Consider the following 19,906-nt stretch of genomic DNA (forward strand, 5'->3'; position numbering starts at 1 on the left):
ACCAGTTTTGCCGAAGGGTCTTGTAAACAACTTCGTATTAAAAATTATCCGTATTTCGATTTATCCGTACTGAAATACATTATAAATCCTATCTTATCGGCTGGGGAATGGGAAGAACTTTGGATTAAAGGGTACTTCGTATTAACCAATATCGTATTATCGAGGTTTTCCTGTATACATGTATTTAGTTTTCTTTTCATTAATTTGGAGTCCTACTATTGCAGCTTCCTCTACTAGACTTATGAATGTTTTTGAAAGAGCTTTCTTAGTTCTTGCTATAATAGCTATGTCATCAGCGTATGCTGTGACTTGTTTTAGTCTAGTACTGATATATCCTCTTATATCTAATTTTTTAATTACTGAGTCCAAAGCTAAATTAAGTAATGTTGCTGAAAGATGATCTCCTTCATTACACGTCTGGTGCAACATCTTTCAAATCATCGATGTCTGTGGGTTTCTGTGAATAGACATTGTCTTTAACGAAACTCCAGAAGAAGTAGTCTGGAGATGTTAAATCTGGGGAGTTGGTAGGCCAAGCAATTGGTCCCCCACGGCCACACCAACGTCGATTCAAATGTTGGTCAAGAAAATCACGAATTAGTTCAAACTTTGTTGCCAACACACTACAGCAAGACTCCCATGTTTCACGCACAAAAACACCAACATGAAAATTTTCCTACTATTACATTTACGTTTCTATTAATGATTTATTTTATCCACACCCAAATGGATAACCTTGTATATTAGTTAATTACTTATACATACATACGTAGAGAATCAGGTTAAAGTCCTGGTTAAGCCTGAATTGTTTGCTAAAAAATTCTACGAGCACATCTGTGTGTGCCTCATTAAAAAAAAGAACAACTGAATAATTTGGTCATGCATTTCTTCATAGCTATGGTTCTTCAGGTTCTTACCTAGATCAATGCAAAACCAATGAGTGCATGCATCATTACTGATACGCGCGATCCAAACTGTGGTGTATAAGTTGTATCAGAATTGATACATGCAGCCCAATTAAAAGGTATCAATGTGTATCAAATGTAATACACATGGCGATGAATTTGCATCATCATAAATATCACAGCCTGGCCCAGTATGGTAGGCTCATGATTTTCCCTTTGGTAATGTGTTTAGGAGGTGAATGAACAATTGTAATTTTATATCAGATCAGTGATATGTTGGCTACCTGCATTGGTAAATTTTATATAGGTAGAGGATGTTTCAATAAAAACGTAACTTTCAGTTACCTTTTTTTTTTTTAAACACCCTGTTCTTGATTGTTATCAGCAAAAATTTTGTCAGTCCATTCCTACATGTAATGTTATAAATATGTCAGTAGATTATTTCGTACTTGGTAAGTGTGTTGGTAATACTGTTTATCACAAGTGAGCTTGTTATAATTTACAGCAAGGCGTTGATCCACCAGCAAATTTATCTCACCACTTTCAACATTTGCTGCTTGCAATTCATCGGCTGTACAAGAAGGATCCTTTGAACTTGCAATTGTCACTTGATTACTGGTCACGAGGAGAAGGTTCACCATCGCCTTCGTATCCATTCAGGTCACTACCTCGCCAGGTATGTTCAAAGAATTGTTATTTTCTGTATTTAAGGTGGATGTTGTAAATGTGTCTGGTACAAATATCTAACCATAGGCTCTGAAGACTAATTGGTCTTGTGCCAGTATTATAAAGTTCAACCAGGCCACTGTAGTGAGCATAATGTTAAGATGTAAGAAGATCTGTGTACATATTTGCAGTCTGCTCCAGCACCGTCTGAGATAGGTGCTTGTTGGTATTCCGTGAACTTACCCCTTATTAACAGGGTTTGAATGCAGATGTGATATTATTTGGTACGGTCAATAAATAACCGGAATGAAAGTTGTACGGACGTACCTTTTAATACTGGTCGGCATACTCATACATTTATTTTGACTTGTTGAGGCAGGCATCCCACCGCTTCACCAGCTGTTTGATGCCCCTGTCCCAGAAGTCCTGTGGCTGCTGTGAACACCAATGGAACACCTCCTGCACTTGTGCATCCGAGGGAAAGGGCACCTTTCAGTGGGCTAAACACATGAAAGTTACACTGGGATAGGTCAGAGCTGTAGGGGGGATCTAAGCATTCAAACCCATTCGTGCGATCATGTCCATAGTGTGTCTAGCAACGTGGGGACGTGCATTGCCTTGCAGCAAGATGACACCTCGTGACAAGAAGCCTTGCTGCTTGCACCTGATTACAGGTCTCACTTCGTTTTGCAAGATGTCAGAGTACAGAGGAACGTTCATTTCCTCACCCTGTCGGAAGAAGCGACCGAGAAGTGGACCATGATGATCAAATAAAAACATGAACACCACTTTGCGAATAAAGTTGACTTGTCTGCCTTTCTTGGGTCGAGGGGTGTTTCCACTCTTTGCTATTGCATTTACTCTTTGGCATATACCGGCTGAGCAAGATTGCCACTGTATCACAGATTGCTGAGCCTCCTTTGTGGCACCTGACACTGAACACCATGACTCACCTCACTGAATGACTGACTGGCGCCTTGGAGGCAAATTATACATACACAACCTCCCATTCCCTGCCAGTGCTGCCTCCTAGCGATGCGGTCTGGAACTCTTCTCACAGACATGTGCCGTACCCCAGCCTGGCCTACATATCCCGTAAGTTTCATTGCTCTGTCGCTTTATTCTGTGTCATTTTATTTCGCTTTTTCACGGCATTAATCCGGTTATTTATTGACCGTACCAAATAGATACCAATCATCATTGTTAAGAAGGAATCCTCAAAAGTCCACTTTGGTTGAGCATATCATTGTTACAGAGGAAAGCTTACCATAATTAGGTAGCAAACAATTTCTTGAATGTTGCATAACTCCGGAAGATAAGTTTACAAAAATGTAAAGACGTTTTGTACTTTCAAGTGCTTCACTTCACAGCTAACTGTCCAATAAGTAATAAAGTTCAGTTTTGGCATGTACTTAATTATTTCCCTCTAGCTTTCACCACATCATGTGGCTTCGTGAGGAGATAAGACAAGAATAGTCAAAGTTTAAAACATGGCAAGGTAAATTAGGTTAAAGAAAGATTGAAATGGTAAAAGATGATGCCCTGTCACTCCATCTCTTGACAGTTATTATCAAAGGAATAATATGGGGTTTTTCTGAGTGAGTCTGTGTTTGCAGGATGATTGCAATGTTGAAACCAACTTTTGCATACATGCAGGGTTGACCAATTGTGCCTGTGGTTGCAAGTAGTGTTTTTGAATCTTCAGAGTGATCGTTAAAAAATATTTTCTGTATATAATTTTGATTGGGAAGTATAATCCTTTTTAAATACGTTTTTTTATCATCCCTTGAATACACATTCTCAGTCACATGATCATTATCTCTCCCTCTAATTACTTTTCATCATGTACTACACTATGGTAACATATATTTAATTATGTTTTTCACAACATTTATTTTGACTTAATGAGACAGACATTATCAGCCAATGAAATCATTGTTTACAGATTGTAATTTTGTATTATCTCTGGAGCTGAGCCGATACAGATGCTGATGTACCGGTATCGGAAAGTATCAATTGGAATTAATCTACCGATACCAGCCGATACTTTTCCGGCATTTTGGTCTTTCACGGGGTCCACAAAATTGCCCGTTACATTTTTGCGGAGTCTAATTATCCTGGAAATTATATAAAATTCAATCTTCATTATTTATTTTGCACCAAATTTGCATGAAACACTGGATTTTGTGATTACATAACATCAATTTTATTATTCTGATGTAATATTTGAATATTCTAAAGCAAATTTATTGGTAAATTGATGCATATATTATACACTAATATTTAGATCAATATCTTGCACAACTTTTATTTACTGGAATATTCAAGTATCTGTATCAGTGGGAATCTGTAAGAGTATCGGTATCGGTTGAAAGTGGTATCGGCTCGGCCCTAATTATCTTATGGGAAGGCAGATGGATATAGGGCTGTGCGATTTTGATTTTTTGATATTGAAGTTTGATATCGATTGAATATTGATATTGAGTCAATATCTCGAGTATCAAAAGTATCGATATCGACGATGCCGATAATATCAATATCGACGATGCCGAAAATATCGATACCCGTTTGATGCAAATAGTGGATCGGATCCCACTTTAAACTAGGTCCAGTCCTGATTAGCCTTACTGTGCATAAAGTTGACTTAAAACACCAACTCAATCCGAAAATATCGATATCGATGTCGACGATGCCAATAATATCGATATCAACGATGCCAATAATATCGATATCAACGATGCCGATAATATCGATATCGACGATGTCAATAATATCGATATCACCAATGTCAATAATATCGATATCACCGATGTCAATAATATCTATATCACCGATGTCAATAATATCAATATCAATTATGTCAATAATATCAATATCAATTATGTCAATAATATCAATATCAATGATGCTGATAATATCAACAATGCTGATAATATCAATAGCGACAATACCGACAGATCTAAATATTTCAATTTGAAGTTTTAATTGAATTGTAGTGTTATCTAAGAGAATCAGAAAATAGTGTTCTTTGGGGTGAAAATAGGAGTTCCATTACACAATGGAGTCTACAGTTCTTAACCACACTAATAGAGGAAGTTGAAATAAGTGAGCTTGAAGGGTAGTGTTGTATTCCTTACGTACATGTTACGTCAAGCACAAGGTTGTTTATGATGTCTCTGCGTGGAGAGAACTTGAAGAAGCGCAACAGAATGCATGTACAGACCAACATATATTGGGCTATTCCAAATGCAGACAGGCAGGGGGTGTCAGGGTGATGTCACAGATATCCATGAAACTGAAATATATTATTCTAGATATAAAATTATGACGCACATATTTTTTTGTTTCGCAAAAAAAAAAAAAAAAATCGTTAACTTAGGCTGCCTCAAAGGTTGGTGCCAAATTTTCACAAGTTTTGATGCCAAACATTGTAAACGGCTGTTTCTCAGGAACTATTAAAGATATTTGGATTCTGTTTTTTTTATCTGTTAGTTTATTGAAATCCTTTACAAATGCATATACAACGAACCTTATATGCAGCTATTGGGATGTGCTATAAATGAAATTAAAAAAAAATAGCCCCCTTTTGGACCCCCAAAATCTCGGAAAAGCCACCCTCAAAAATTTGCAGAATTTCAGGGCAGTTACAGCAATACCTCTAGTTGAACATATATAAATTTCACGGGGTGTATATGCCTGGTTGTAGTTTTACACAATATTTTAATAAGCACATTGACAAGCTGAAAACTTAAACGCAATGTTAATATTGAAGGAGACAAACCTTATTTCATCAGGCTATTATTGGTAAACAATATACAAATTTTAAATGTAAAAGAAGCAAGACATATACATCATAAGAGTCCATAACCAAACAATTCATGTAATTGGTTTATATCATCATATTGCTGATCACACTCAACATTTCTTATTTATAGAACATACTAGAAGTAATTTGTTTTTCATATTCACATGTTCATTTGTTTCTTTCTGTTTGTGACAAATTGCTGTTACTTCCTTCTGAGCTTGAGTTTTGAGTCGTTTGGAAGATGTTTACAAGTGGAAAAGCAGTGTTTTCTGAGAAAAGAATAAAGTGTCCTGACTTTGAGAATAGACATAAAAAATGTGTGTATCAAAGCAAGAGTTGGAAGTTCAGGCAACTTGAACATATGTCAGTGTTGCTGAGAATTGATTTTAAACGTGAGGACGTTAATCATGATACTTTAGTTTGTTTTAACTGTTACCGTCGATACTCTGACATTTATTCTGTGCGGACTGATGTCATTGTTCAGGAAGTTGGAGTATGTGTAGAATCTTGTGAAGGTTCAGTGTTTGAAGAAGAAAGTGTTACTTTGGGAAGAGAATTTCGAGTGTTTCATGATGATAATCTGTACAATGCAAAACAGGAAGAGACAGACACATTGAATGCAACCATATCTAACCTTGAAATGAATGTGAGTCCCTTAAAAACACCTCGTCTTGTGAGACCAGACAGGAGAAAAGCCTATGTAAGCAGGAAACGTCAGCAGCTGGCAACAGAATTTGAGACTAGTACAGGTTCCAAGTTATCGAAAATTTATGATATCAATATTGTGTCAACTAAAGCCGATGAGTCTGAATCAGAAGAATGTGGTCAATGTGCAGAATGGTGCCACAAGATCAGTGATTCTTTTGCTTCATGCAATTCGTATCATGAAAAAGTGCAGCTACTGACAATTGTGCCAACAGGAATATCAAAAAACCAACTACTAAGCACAATACCACAAACAACAAAACACATGATCGACAAATCACGGCAAATTAGGAGAATGAAAGGAGTGTACCATACACCAGATCCTTATCAAGGACACCCACTCCCATTTGCAAGTATTGATTTAGCAAGAAGCTACTTTCTGAGTGATGATGTCGACTGTTCTGTTCAAAGTCCAAATGCAAAAGATGTGATTGCGATACGAGAAAATGGTGTGAAACTTCTAAAACCAAAACTGTATTTATCTAGGACTGTTCAAGAGGTTTACCGCAAATTTACCAAAGACCACCCTGATGTTAAAGTAGGTCGTTCCAAGTTTTATTCTCTACGGCCCAGATGGGTTATTCCTCATCCTGCACGGGAAGTGTGTGTCTGCATATACTGTGCCAATTTCGATCTTTGTTCTATAGCAGTGAATAATAACAGCAGTTTTTTACCCACCAATATGAGTGAATTAATGCATCACTTACAAAGGCTTGTAGTGTGTTCTCCACCAACAGATTACTGTCTTCTTGGCGAATGTGGTGAATGTCCCAGAAGTGATGGAATCAGTTCAGAGTCTCTGGGATTAACTGATGAAGAAGAAGACAGTGAGGAAATATCTTTTGCACTCTGGGAGAATATGGACCTTATTAAAAAGACAGTTCCAGTAGATCTGTTCATTAGTGAAATTGCTAAATGGACAGTCAAAGCTGTCTCACACTTGCATGTGAAAGACATTCAAAGAAAAGCAGTGGCAGAAGAAAAGATAAGAGCACAAGTAGAAAGTCTACACTTAGTGCTTCATGTTGATTTCGCTGAAAACTGGACAGTTCTTCTACGAGATGAAATACAAAGCTACCACTGGAAAAACGACCAGGTGTTTATATTCACAGCAGTAGCGTATAAGGGAGATTGTACAAGAAGTTTTGCCATTGTAAGCGATGAAACCACTCATGACTCAGTGCATGCTCTTCTAGCTGTTAAGAAAATCATTACCTGTATTAGTGAGAATGGCAGTGCAATTTCATCACTAACAGTTATATCAGATGGGGCTGCAAGTCACTTCAAAAATCGTTATCAATACATGAACTTGGAGCACTCTAATATCCAAGCAAGAAATGGATTTTCACAGCCACTGGGCATGGAAAATCAGCATGTGACTGTGTTGGAGGTTCAGTTAAGCACCTTGCTACATTGCACAATTTATCATCAGGGCATATTAAGTGCATTCAGACTGCAGAAGAATTTCAGGCTGTTGTTCAGAGATCAGCTGTTACACTGATTTACATTTCATCTGCAGAGATTCAAACGTTCCATGATGAGAAACACAAAGAGTGGGTACATGTGCAGGCAGTGCGAATGATTAAAAAAAGTCATGTGTGGCATGCAGAGGGAACTGGAAATGATATTGTAGTTTTCATTGCAAGAACTGGCCAGCATGAGAAACAAAAAGTGAATGTTACTATTCGAAACAGCTCTCATGTTATGCACTATTGTAGAATTCACGACATCAAAGTGGGAATGTTTTTGGCTGTTATGTACGATGACTGTTGGTGGGTTGCAGAAGCAACTATAGTGGACTTTGAGATACAGGAAGTGCATGTAAATTTCATGCTGCCACATGGACCTGCAAAGGGCTATAAATTTCCTGATAGAATTAGGCAACAAGAACATCAGTGCGTGATATATTTGCAAAATATTCTGCAAGTTCTTTCTCCACCACACCCCCTTGGAGAATCTGGAAGACTGCATGCCATCTCTGATACTGAAACTGCCTGTGTAGAAAAAGCTTTCATGAACAGAAGAAACATATGAAATACCAGTACTGGGAGTTCACATTGCCTAGCATGCATAAAAAATGTCTTATGCTTAAGTTTTCAGCTTGTCAATGTGCTTATTAAAATATTATGTAAAACTACAACCAGGCATATACACCCCATGAAATTTATATATGTTCAACTTGAGGTATTGCTGTAACTGCCCCGAAATTTTGTAAATTTTTGAGGGTGGCTTTTTCAAGATTTTGGGGGTCCAAAAGGGGGCTATTTTTTTTTATTTCATTCATAGCACACCCCAAAAGCTGCATATAAAGTTCGTTGTATATGCATTTGAAAGGGCTTTCAATAAACTTACAGATAAAAAAAACAGAACCCAAATATCTTTAATAGTTCCTGAGAAACAGCCATTTACAATTTTTGGTGCCAAAACTTGTGAAAATTTGGTCCCTAACTTTGAAGCAGCCTAAGTCAGACAATTGTTTTTTTTTTTTTTTTTGTTTTTTTTTTTTTGCGAAACAAAAAAAAATATGTGTGTCATAATTTTGTATCTAGAATAATATATTTCAGTTTCATGGATATCTCTGACATCACCCTGACAGATTTTCTCAAATCTGCCTGAATTGAAATGGATTTGCCCTATTTTAATGCAGACAAATTTAAGAACTGCGATACTGACATATCAATGTTGATAAAAATAGTTTTCGACATACTGAATAACAACGTATCGGATATCGACATATTGAATATCGACTTATCGGGTATTGACATAATCAAATATCTGCATGTTGATATGAAATATCAATATCGAATATCGATGTATTAAATATCAACATATTGAGTATCGATATTGACATCGATATTATCGATATTGATATAGTGACTTCAATAGTTTCACTATATCCATGCTTTGATATTTTAAAAATATCGACTCTATATCAAAATATGGCACAACTATAGAAGGATAATCTTTCTTATTCGCCACTGTCATTCAACTCAAACCCACCAAGTACTAAACTGTTCTCTGAAGTTACCACAGTCTTCATTGAAATGAATCTACGTAGTAAATAACATGAGAGCTGTGCATCAGGGTACATTAGTTATCTCAGTTGCGGTAGTAAATAAATACAGAGAAACTTATGTACTCACTTTTCTACAAATGTTTTTTTTTTGTTGTTGTTGTGCTTATTGGTATTGGCTTTAGTGTTGCTTGGAGTGCTTCTCTTCCAAAGAACAACAACTAAGGGAAGACAGAGCCAATATCGCATAACTAGTTCTGAAACATGATTACGCTGAATCCCAACCCTCCTCTTGGTGCAATAAGGCAGAAATACATTTCACGCAGGCTACCAATCACAACCAACTCTCAAGATAAAGAAAAAGTGGTGTGCCTTCCTCTACCATGCCACCACACACAACCAATCGCTAGAGGCACATATTTTTGGTAAATAAAAAAGCAAAATTTCTGTACCAAACAGAGTTAATTTCGGGTTCAAAAGCGGTAAACGAAATAACATTTCTCTGTTTTAGCGGTGAAAAGGCGGTATATAAAATTACATTTTGGTTTTAAAAATGTGAATATGATCTTACATTTGATTTAAAAACTGCACTTACTACACAAAATAAACATATCCCTTCTAATAGCATATTTATGTCATTACCAGAATATTAAGTTTATTCCTGTATAAAGGTGTCCATTTTATTCCTGTATAAAGGGGTCCATTTTTGCTTCTCAAAAATTAATGTAAGCACTGTAAATGGCAATTATTTTTGTAGCAATTTGATTAATAAACCTTGCATTACATTAATTGTTTTATTTATATACACATTTCAAAACAGTCACCTTTTTCTGCTGGTCCCTGTATTTGTGTGGGGGTTGTGAGAGGCTGAAGCAGAGAGACCATGTGCTTGTAGCCTTGAATTTTTGGAATGTTCGCCTTGAAAACTGGGAATTATGCTTGAATTTTAATATGGTCCTAGAGTGGCCACCCTGATTTTGCATTTTGCACTTCATTTTGCTTCATTTCATGACAAGAGATGGTAAGAAAATGCACTTCATACCTTTCCAAAACATGAAAATTTATCATTGTGTTTCACATTTTGTGTTTTTGTCAGAAATGAAATATCCTCTACTAATGTCTCATTAACACATTCTCTGCCATGTGGGTCAAAATGACTGAAACTGGTGCACACCAATCATACCATGTTGGTCATTGTGACTGAAATATGTGGCTTGCACTTTGTTTTCCTAGCATGCAAGAATAAATAATAAGAACTTTTTGTTTTCAGGTGTACCTCAATAAGTTCATTCGTTTGTCTGCTGACCTACTGCCTGCTCCTCTTTTCGTGTCGTACCTCAAGATGCTGTGCAGCCTGGCATCCACTTCACAGTCTGCTCGATACGCATTCAACTTTCTGAAACAAGATGGCCCCGGAGGAATGTCAGCTGTCAGCTGGGACCATTTCTTTGATTCCCTCAACAGGTAACTTGTTTCTAAAGCCTAATATTAAGATGTTTGAATATTAGGAGATCCTTTTTTCTTCTGTCTGTTGCAGGGTACAACTTGAATTTGTTGCACATTCCTTGATAGACAGGAAGGGAAAATGGCACTTCTTGCATTCGTGTTAAAGATAGAATGGGTCGATTCTTCTGCCTCAAGACCAGACAATAAGCACACTGTTGCTAAACTGATTCTTTCTAAATGGTGCCTTCCTTAGAATTTGGACAAAACAGAAGTTTGCCCTCCCCCCTCTGAGTGGAAAATTGACAACAGGATTTGATCACCGTTTGCTTCTTTGGCCACACAGATTTACGGAATCCTTCATAGTTGACGTGAACGAAAAAGAAAACCGGGGTGGGGGGGGGGGGTGCTTGTTTGTGAAAACTTTTCCTTTCCTCTTGTCTCCATCTTTGGAATGGGAAAAAAATAAGAAGGGTTTGCCAACCTCTGCTATCCGTTACAGAATAAGAACTGCACTACTTCTTTAATGGGAAATTGTTTAGATTCCTAAGGAAATACGATTGGATCTAGTCTATATTTCACTCTAAATTATTTTTAATCTGAAGTTTTTTCACGAATGCTATGTCATTTGGTCATCAGAATGAAGCTGAAAATGCATAAGCTAAAGTGATTATTTTTTTCTAGGGGCAGATGAGCGATATTTTACTCACTGATGGAAAATTATTATTGTCAAATCAATTGTTTTGGGAGAGGGGAGGCAAAGTTCAGACACATGTATTATTAGGCATGGGGCAGAGAACAGTTTCTTTTATACAGATTAAGTGCTCATTTTACAACAAAGGCATGTGCGACGTACTCACGTTGTTACAATATAATATCAGTACTTAAAAAAAATACTATAAAAATGATTACTTACAGTTCGTGAGTATAGACTCACGAACTGTAAGTAATCATTTTTATAGTATTTTTTTTTAAAGTACTTATATTGTACAAATTAAGTGATTTGCATGTTGTAGTGACGGAGTCAGGAAAAGTGAGTGGATAAACGAAGGGTGCAGTCAAATTTAGTGCACATTTAAATACCATTAAAATGCTTATTTGGACCAAAAGAGCATATATTTATTTACCTGTTCTTATTTGCTGAGGAGCCGTGGTTGCCTAGTTAGTAGGGCATCTGGCTGCCGCATGGGAAACCTAGGTTTGATTCCCAGGGTCTGTGATCTAAGCTGCCTCATAAGGCCAACCATGGGGGGGGTTTAAAGGCTGCCCAAGCATGCTGCTGATCACATCACCTCCAAATTGACCGAGATTGAACAATGGGGGGGGGATAAAGGTGGCCAGAGCATGGTACTGATCACAACATCTCCCACACACCCGGGATGGTGCAAAGTGCACGGGGAACTTCTTAACTTTTTCTTGTTTCGAAGGGGAAGGGGATGGGCGAGTTGCCCATTCTGCCCCAATTTTCTTGCTCATGTGGAAGAGACAATCAATTATCATAAAGATGAAAAGCTATTGTCCCTTCCCCTTTCCTCTGCGGTTTACAATTAAGCAGTCGCTCCTGGATATGTGCATTCTACGAACATAGAGTACTACAAGTAAAAAGAAAAAAAGTGCCATCCATCTCCCCCCCCCCCCACAAGCTCATTAATCCACTACTGGTGTGCATGATTCAGCCCGTTTTTCTCTTTTTTTTTAAATGCCTCTATCTGTGTCGGAAATGTTGCTCATATATCAGTAGCATTGAGGTGACAGCATGGGAGAGCTTAAAGCAGTGACCCTCCCCCCTTCTTTTTTTCTGCAACTTGGCCAGGAATGAGCACACTTCTGATAAGACTTTTCTTCAACAACTGCATTGGCGCCTCTCCATCACTTGTTCGTCTTCACTTCCCCTCGCTTCCGTTATCGCCGGTCGGAGTGGTGTCTATGGGCAGCAAGCAGCTGCCTTCGGCTCCAGAGCAATGACTCATCCATCGTAAAGGAAAGAAAAACTGCATTATTTTGAATCTCACCTCAGAAGTTTGTTTTGCTTGTTTACGAAACACCAGCACCAGACACAAAGTAACGAGTTAAAAGACGAGCTAATTTTTTTCTTGTTTTGCCTTCTGATAAACATCTTGAACACACAGAACAGTGCAGGAAGGAAATGCACACAATGCTAATAATAATATACTCGATGCCTTTCTTGAACCATTCACAAACAGAAACACATTATTTACGGGAAAACTATTGGTGGAAGGGGTGTTTGCCCTCTGCAACACTGCACCCTCAAATTTTTTGAAAGTTTGCCTTGAAAACTAGGAATTATACTTGAATTTTATCATGATCCTAGAGTCTCCACCCTGATAAATCTTTTTTGCTACTGTCATTAAAAGCCATATGATTCCAATCAAATCTCTTTGGAAAGAAATAACCCTCGAGTGGCGGATATGGCTTACATAGAAAGGAAAAGCATAAGAAGAAATTTCTGAATCCATTTCCCAATTGAATGTAGATAAACAAAGCTAATTTCACAGTGACTTTCATGCCGTTACCAGGGTGTGGTAGTAATCCTGGTTTAAAAGCATCCACCTGTCTTATCCTTACAGAGTATTTGAGTATGAATTTGCAATGAATGGTTTCTTTTATTTCCACATAACATTTACCAGGCAGTTAGTTACATGTGGTCATGGCCACATTTGATTCAGCTTTGAGTTTATCTGTGCCTTTTAACTTGTCATGTACTTCCCAGGAGGGTTGGGGTTTGTCTAACATTTCTCTGTGACCGAGTGCTGCGATGCCAAGGGTCCCAGATTCGAATCCCGTTCGGTCTTGGTTGTTTGTGAATGTCCATTCATCAATTTTATCACTCATCCCCATATTCGCAAATTAGTCCAGAGGCACAAAACATGAAGTAAATTAAAAGTCACAAGGAAGGGTGAACGGAACCTTTGAAAAGGACAAATGTTTAAACGAGTTGTTGTTCTTGGGCATTCTTCTAGCCACTCAAAATCATTGGTATTGGTGGAAAAAATTTAACCGATACAAATATCGATGTATCGGTATCAGCTCAGCCTTTATAATTATTAAGCATGAAAATATAACCACATTCCCTATATTATTGTAATAACACATGTACCATTATTTTCCACTTTTAAAAGCAAATGAAACTGTGTGATACTAACTACCATTTTTCGAACTCGCCATCATTTACTTTACAGGAAATACAAGCATAGGTGTCTGACTGCTATGCAGGAGACCCGAGTTTGATTCCCAGGGCCTTGTCCACACATAAACCTCTTCTGGGGCTCGCCTAGCTTCAAATTAATGGGCAACTATGGGTGGTAAAGGCAGCAGGAGCATACTGCTGATTGCATGACCTCCAAAATGGTTGAGATCGAGAATGTGTAGGGTCCTACCCCCACATTGCCTAAATGTGCCTTCATGGCACGGTGCTAAGTGCACGGGGAACTTAGATAAATATTTTCGTATTTTCATTTCGTAGAATAATGATGACAAAGATGACCATATTGAAGTTTACATGTTAATGATTGTATTACTTACATGAAATTTTGAAATTTCGTATTTCCGCGTTGCACAATTTAATGGTTAAATCATATTAATTTCGAAGACCCTCTATCTTCATTCACTAAGGGTACGGCATCTGGAGCGGAGATGGTACCACTTTACTGCTTTGTTTTTCTTGTATGTACGCATTGCTTGCATTATAGAATTATTTTCTTGTAGTTTACGGTTATTACAAGCATAAGAAAACAGTTTTTCTTTGTGACGTTTCAGGAGGACACACGCTCCTTTTATCAGACATTTATTTTCATTTTGACTAAAGATACAGTTATAACAATGGTTAGTATTTTTTTAAACAAAATGAATCCGTTATATAATGGATGTTGTCAATGTTACATTGTTGTAATATAGCAACTTAACTGTGAAAAAAGCAGTCTGTTTTATTTTTATTTGAGATTTTTTAAAATTATGAATCCCAAATATCATCAGGTAATGAAAAGAAAAGAAAATGACTTTGACACTAACAGAATAAACCAAATCAAAGAACAAGTCGCAAGAAAACTAAAGGAAAAGAGAAATACAGACAAAGATGAAAAATCTGTTGAAAAGAAATCTGTGTGCATTCCATTCCACAAGGGATTCTCACATAAAATTGCAAAATTTTTTAGAAGTTTTGATTTCAAAATTGTTTTTAAATCACCAAGAAGTTTGGAATGTACATTTAATGAATTCAAAATGAGAAACCCTCTACCAGATGTGTAAACCACAGGAATATATAATATAAGTTGTTCATGTTCAAAAGATTATGTGGGACAAACAGCAAGGAAAATGGCAATAAGATGGCACGAACACGATTTGGACATTATAAATCTAAACCCAAGAACAGGTTTGTCAGCTCATATCATCGAAGAGAAGCATTTGATTAAAAAGAGAAGGGTTTTAAAAAGATTAACGGGAAACACAGAGTTGAATGTCTGGGAAGCTTCGTTCATTGCAGAAGAACACTGGAATAAATTAAATAATGAAAATGGTAACACAGATCGAGTATGAAGTTTTCTTTTTCACAAATGGAGTAAGCCACCAACCTTAAAATTTAATGTAACAGAAAACATCAAGAGACTTTGTGAAAACAATGATGAATTTGAATTACCTGATGATATTTGGGATTCATAATTTTAAAAAATCTCAAATAAAAATAAAACAGACTGCTTTTTTCACAGTTAAGTTGCTATATTACAACAATGTAACATTGACAACATCCATTATGTAACGGATTCTTTTAGTTTAAAAAATTACTAACCATTGTTATAACTGTATCTTTAGTCAAAATGATTATAAATGTATGATGAAAGGAGCGTGTTTTCTCCTGAAACGTCACAAAGAAAAACTGTTTTCTTATGCTTGTAATAACCGTAAACTACAAGAAAATAATTCACTGCTTTGTTTGTTCCTGGGCAGTGGTAGTTGAAATATCTCCCATTTGGCAGCGCTGGCGTGTGTATCCTGGTTTATGTCGTCTGCTGTGCTTTCTGCTTCCTGTTGTCAGGTGGTGCTGCCGGGTGGTGGTTGGGGGGTTGGGTCGTCTTGCTTGGGCATGTTGGCGGAGGATGATAGATGCACATGTAAGATGTACACACTTGGCATCTATTTTACTTTTTGTTGCAAATGTGATTTTTGCAGCAGAGCAGATTAAGTTGGTTGAATTTGCACAGTCCAGCTCCCCAACCACCACCTGGCAGTGCCACCTGACAACAGAAAGCAGAAAGCACAGCAGATGCTGGAAACCAGGATACACATGCTAGCGCCGCCGAACAGGAGAAATTACATCTACTGCTGCATGTGAACATAGAAAGCTGTTACGATGCTGTACCCTTAGTGAATGAAGACAGAGAGTCTTCGAAATTAATAGGATTTAACTATTAAATTGTGCAACGTGGAAATATGAAATTTCATAATTTCAAGTAAGTAATTTTAAACCGCGTTTACTGCATCCATAATGAATTAATGATTGTAATTACAATATGTGGCTGTTCACCTTTATAAAGACCAGTACAATGTAATTACAATATGTGGCTGTTCACCTTTATAAAGACCAGTACAAAATAATATACAGAGATAATATAAATAAAGCTGGTCTCACGCAAGCATACACATAATACTTCATTGAATGTTTACATAGATCAGGGATCACCAAACAGTTGATCGCGATTTACCGGTAGGGCCTCCCCCATGGCGCAGTGGTAGCGTCATTGCCTTGTAATCAAGGGGTCCCGGGTTCGATACCCGGTGGAGGCACAAGTGGTTCGGATCCCACTTTAAACTGTAGGTCCAGTCCTGATTATCCTTACGGTGCATAAAGTGGACTTAAAACAGCAACTCAAGCTCAAGCGATTTACCGGTATCTTGCAAGGTCATTTTCAGTAGCTCCTTATAAGGTTAACTACAATTAGCGATTTCAGCTATCTATATGGCATGTTGCGAGAGATTTTGGAACTACTCGGGCTGGGAAGGCTTGCCTGGCCATGTGGATGCAAATGGAAAAGTACGAAAGAGTAGGCCTACATTGATTACTGAGCAATTATTTTTGTCTAGAGAGATCTGAAACTTAACAACAACCCAAAGCCTTTTCCTTTACCTCTGCTTGCAGGACATTTAAAAAAATGCAAGACAGAAATGGGTCTCAAAATATGACATGCAGCATTACACTTCGCAATAAACATCTTCCGATTTCAATTCACTGATCTCTTTTGATTGCATTAAAATCAAGGGGTCTCGGGTTTGATACCAGAAAGAGAGACATAGTGATTCACAATCTACTCTAAACTGTAGGTCCTGGACACCGTGATTATTAACATAAAATGTGTATAAAAGTGTCATCCTTCTTATTAAGATTGTAAGAAACAGGCTCGTACCTAGGATTTTTTTTAGGGGGGACCAAGTTCAAAATATATGTCAATTATTGATAATTGCATTTATTTATTTATATTTATAAATATATATTAGGGATGAAGGTAAAAAAAAGGTAAAGTGCTCCCCTGTGCTTAGCACCATGCCATGAAGGCATATAGAGGGTATGGGGGTAACGCCCCACACTTTCTTGATCTGGTCGTGAGTGGGGGTGATGTGATCATCATCATGCCCCTGACCGCCTTTACACCCCAGAGTTTCCCCCAGGTACCCAATGTTATTCGACGCTGGATGGGCGGCGGGGCCGCTTCCATCGTTAGAAACGTTCCCGGATTTGAACCGGCCGGGGATCAAACCTGGGACCTTGAGCATGGTAGTCAGATGCGTTACCGACTGAGCCACCGTGGCCATATGAAATTCTGGCCGATACCGATAAAGTAACGATATAAAATTTACCGATACCAATATTCTACCGATCCGATATAAAATTAAAAATGGTCCTTGAAGAACCTGAAAGGTTCACTCACCTCCTTAATAAATGTGTGTACATTTACTTTTTATGAAATTATGGCATGGAGATTATCCATAAAAATTACAACAAAATGGCAGAATTTTGCACTAAATTATCAGATATTTATCGATATATCGATCGGTAAAATAATCTGTAATTTTACCGATAAACCGATACACCGATATGCCTATATCAACCAATACTTATAGGGTACCGATTAATCAGTCCCATCCCTAATATATATAATCAAATTAATTTGATACATTTATAAACTAGCAAATTAAATCCTTTAACAACTGGTTCAAAATGTCAAGAAATTAGAAGATAGGTGAAATGTTTTCAATAAGTGTTAGATTTTATTTAATTATTGGTTTTTATTAGGGATGGGCCGATATGAAATTTTGGCCGATACCGATAAAGTACTGATATAAAATTTACCGTTACCGATAACCGATATTCTACTGATCCGATATAAAATTAGAAATGGTCCTTGAAGAACCTGAAATGTTCATTGACCTCCTTAATAAATGTGTGTTTCGAGGTGACTGCAGTACAAAAGAAATTGCATATTTAAACATTTACTTTTTTAGAAAGTAGGGTATAGAGATTATCCATAAAAATTACAACAAATTGGCAGCATTTTGCACTAAATTATCAGATATTTATTGATATATCGGATCTGTAAAATAATCGGTAATTTTACCGATAAACTGATACACCCATATGCCTATATCGGCTGATACCGATAGAGTACCGATTAATCGGTCCCATCCCTAGTGTTTATTAATAATAATAATAATTAAATTTCCATACTTTTATTGTGTTATGTTTCTATAATGGTGTAAATCTATTAATGGTCTCTCGAAAGGAAATATTTCCTTATCAGAGATGTAGCTAAAGATTTCAGCGCCCAGAACTAGAATCGATTTTTGCACCCCCTGCAACGAATTTGCACCCCCTACCTTGATGTAGCTGTCATACTTAGACATTGTAGAAATTGTATGTACCTACTCTTTTCCGTTGAATCCGACGAAAAGAAAAATTAGTGAAATATGGCTAATAAAAGGGCAGTTGGTTCAGTTGTGCATCCCACATCATCTTCATTGAAGCTGTGTGTTTTATTGTTCAAATCTGCAAACTCTATTACAAATTAAAGATAACTAGGTGGACGGGCAAAAACTGAGAAACTTTAAGAATACATTAGTTTCCTATTAAATTAACCGACGAAAGGAGGTGAGAAATGGAGGAGAAATAACAGATTGGTCTAATTTCTGTGTCTCAGGATCTAGGGTGAAAACCCCCTTCGCAGCTACGGCTCCATTCCTTACTAGTCCAATTTGATATAATTTTAAAATCTTATCTATGACTGTAGAAGTACCTTTTAACCCCATGCTGTACCAACCCTAAGGAGAGAGAGAACAAGAGACATTCACTCACAGACATCATTCTTTGTTCGTCCTTTCTTGTATGTGTTTATGATCAGGACCGGATTTACCTCTTTGCCGCCCCTAGGCCAAACAAGCTCTGCCGTCCCCCTACCATTTATCAAGAATGAGAAAAATCTTTATTTTCTGTATTACTATTTTTACTATTAACGGCATGCAGTATTAATTAAATTATAGTTACATTCAAAAAACATAAAGCGATGGCATAAATTACATTTTAACATTTACCTTGTTTTTCAGAGAAGACTTTATTTTTACTTAATTTAAGTGGTAGGACAGAACACACACTGGGCTCATCAACGGCACTTTCTTCACTTTTTTCCTGATTACATTTCTGTATAAAAAAGAACTGATTTTCGGAACCTTCTTTAGAAATGCATCCTGCTTTTCATCTTTCTCCGCTTTACTCTTTTTGTATTGTGACCCACTGAGTCTTTCTCTTTGATCACCCATAATGAGCATAATGCCATTTTAAACTTACCCCAAAAAACGCACGGCAGCCACTGACACACGTGAGACGCGACACACCACCTACTTCTTGAATAATATTGTCGAGCAACTAACAGTAGAATAGTACAAATGCGGAACCCCTTTAATAATGCTTGCGCCAACAGTTTAATTCTCAACAATTCAACGTGGATCACATGCTTTTGATATGCGGCCAATGCCGGCATTAACGAGGAACAGCGTTCCTGGAACGCAGCCAAGCCGGTGTTGTCTTTCAAAAGCAAGCAGCAGGCTCCACATTCTTGCCACAATCGCCGACCCGGCTCAGCATGTTACTGTACATCGAAACAACAACGTCGGTAATTAAATCAACAAATTAGTAAACTAGTTCCGATCCCTGCTAGCCTATCTCTCTAAAGAAATATTCTTTGTTAACTTATTTTTACAATACAACTACATTAAGTTATTCCATTCGTGTGTCCGGAGAAAAAAAGAGGCTATCCGAGAATTAGGTATTCCTTATAAGTTTATAACCCCTACCAAAGTGCCGCTCTA

The 19,906-nt window shown here is 37.3% G+C and overlaps 1 protein-coding gene across 1 annotated transcript in view; it reads left to right on the top strand.

Annotated features, from left to right (window-relative positions):
* Positions 1 to 19,906, top strand: part of LOC145982729 (nuclear pore complex protein Nup205-like) — a gene marked incomplete at its 3' end in the record, with an annotated part of 239,435 nt that overhangs the window by 77,533 nt on the left and 141,996 nt on the right. The window contains exons 10-11 of the mRNA XM_083116091.1: positions 1,411 to 1,581; positions 10,365 to 10,558. Of these exons, the coding sequence (XP_082972217.1) occupies positions 1,411 to 1,581; positions 10,365 to 10,558 (365 nt within the window). The remainder of the gene's footprint in view (positions 1 to 1,410; positions 1,582 to 10,364; positions 10,559 to 19,906) is intronic.

Source organism: Lepisma saccharinum, unplaced genomic scaffold (assembly GCF_977018435.1).
Source record: "Lepisma saccharinum unplaced genomic scaffold, izLepSacc3.1 HAP1_SCAFFOLD_378, whole genome shotgun sequence".
Classification (NCBI taxonomy): Eukaryota; Metazoa; Arthropoda; class Insecta; order Zygentoma; family Lepismatidae; genus Lepisma; species Lepisma saccharinum.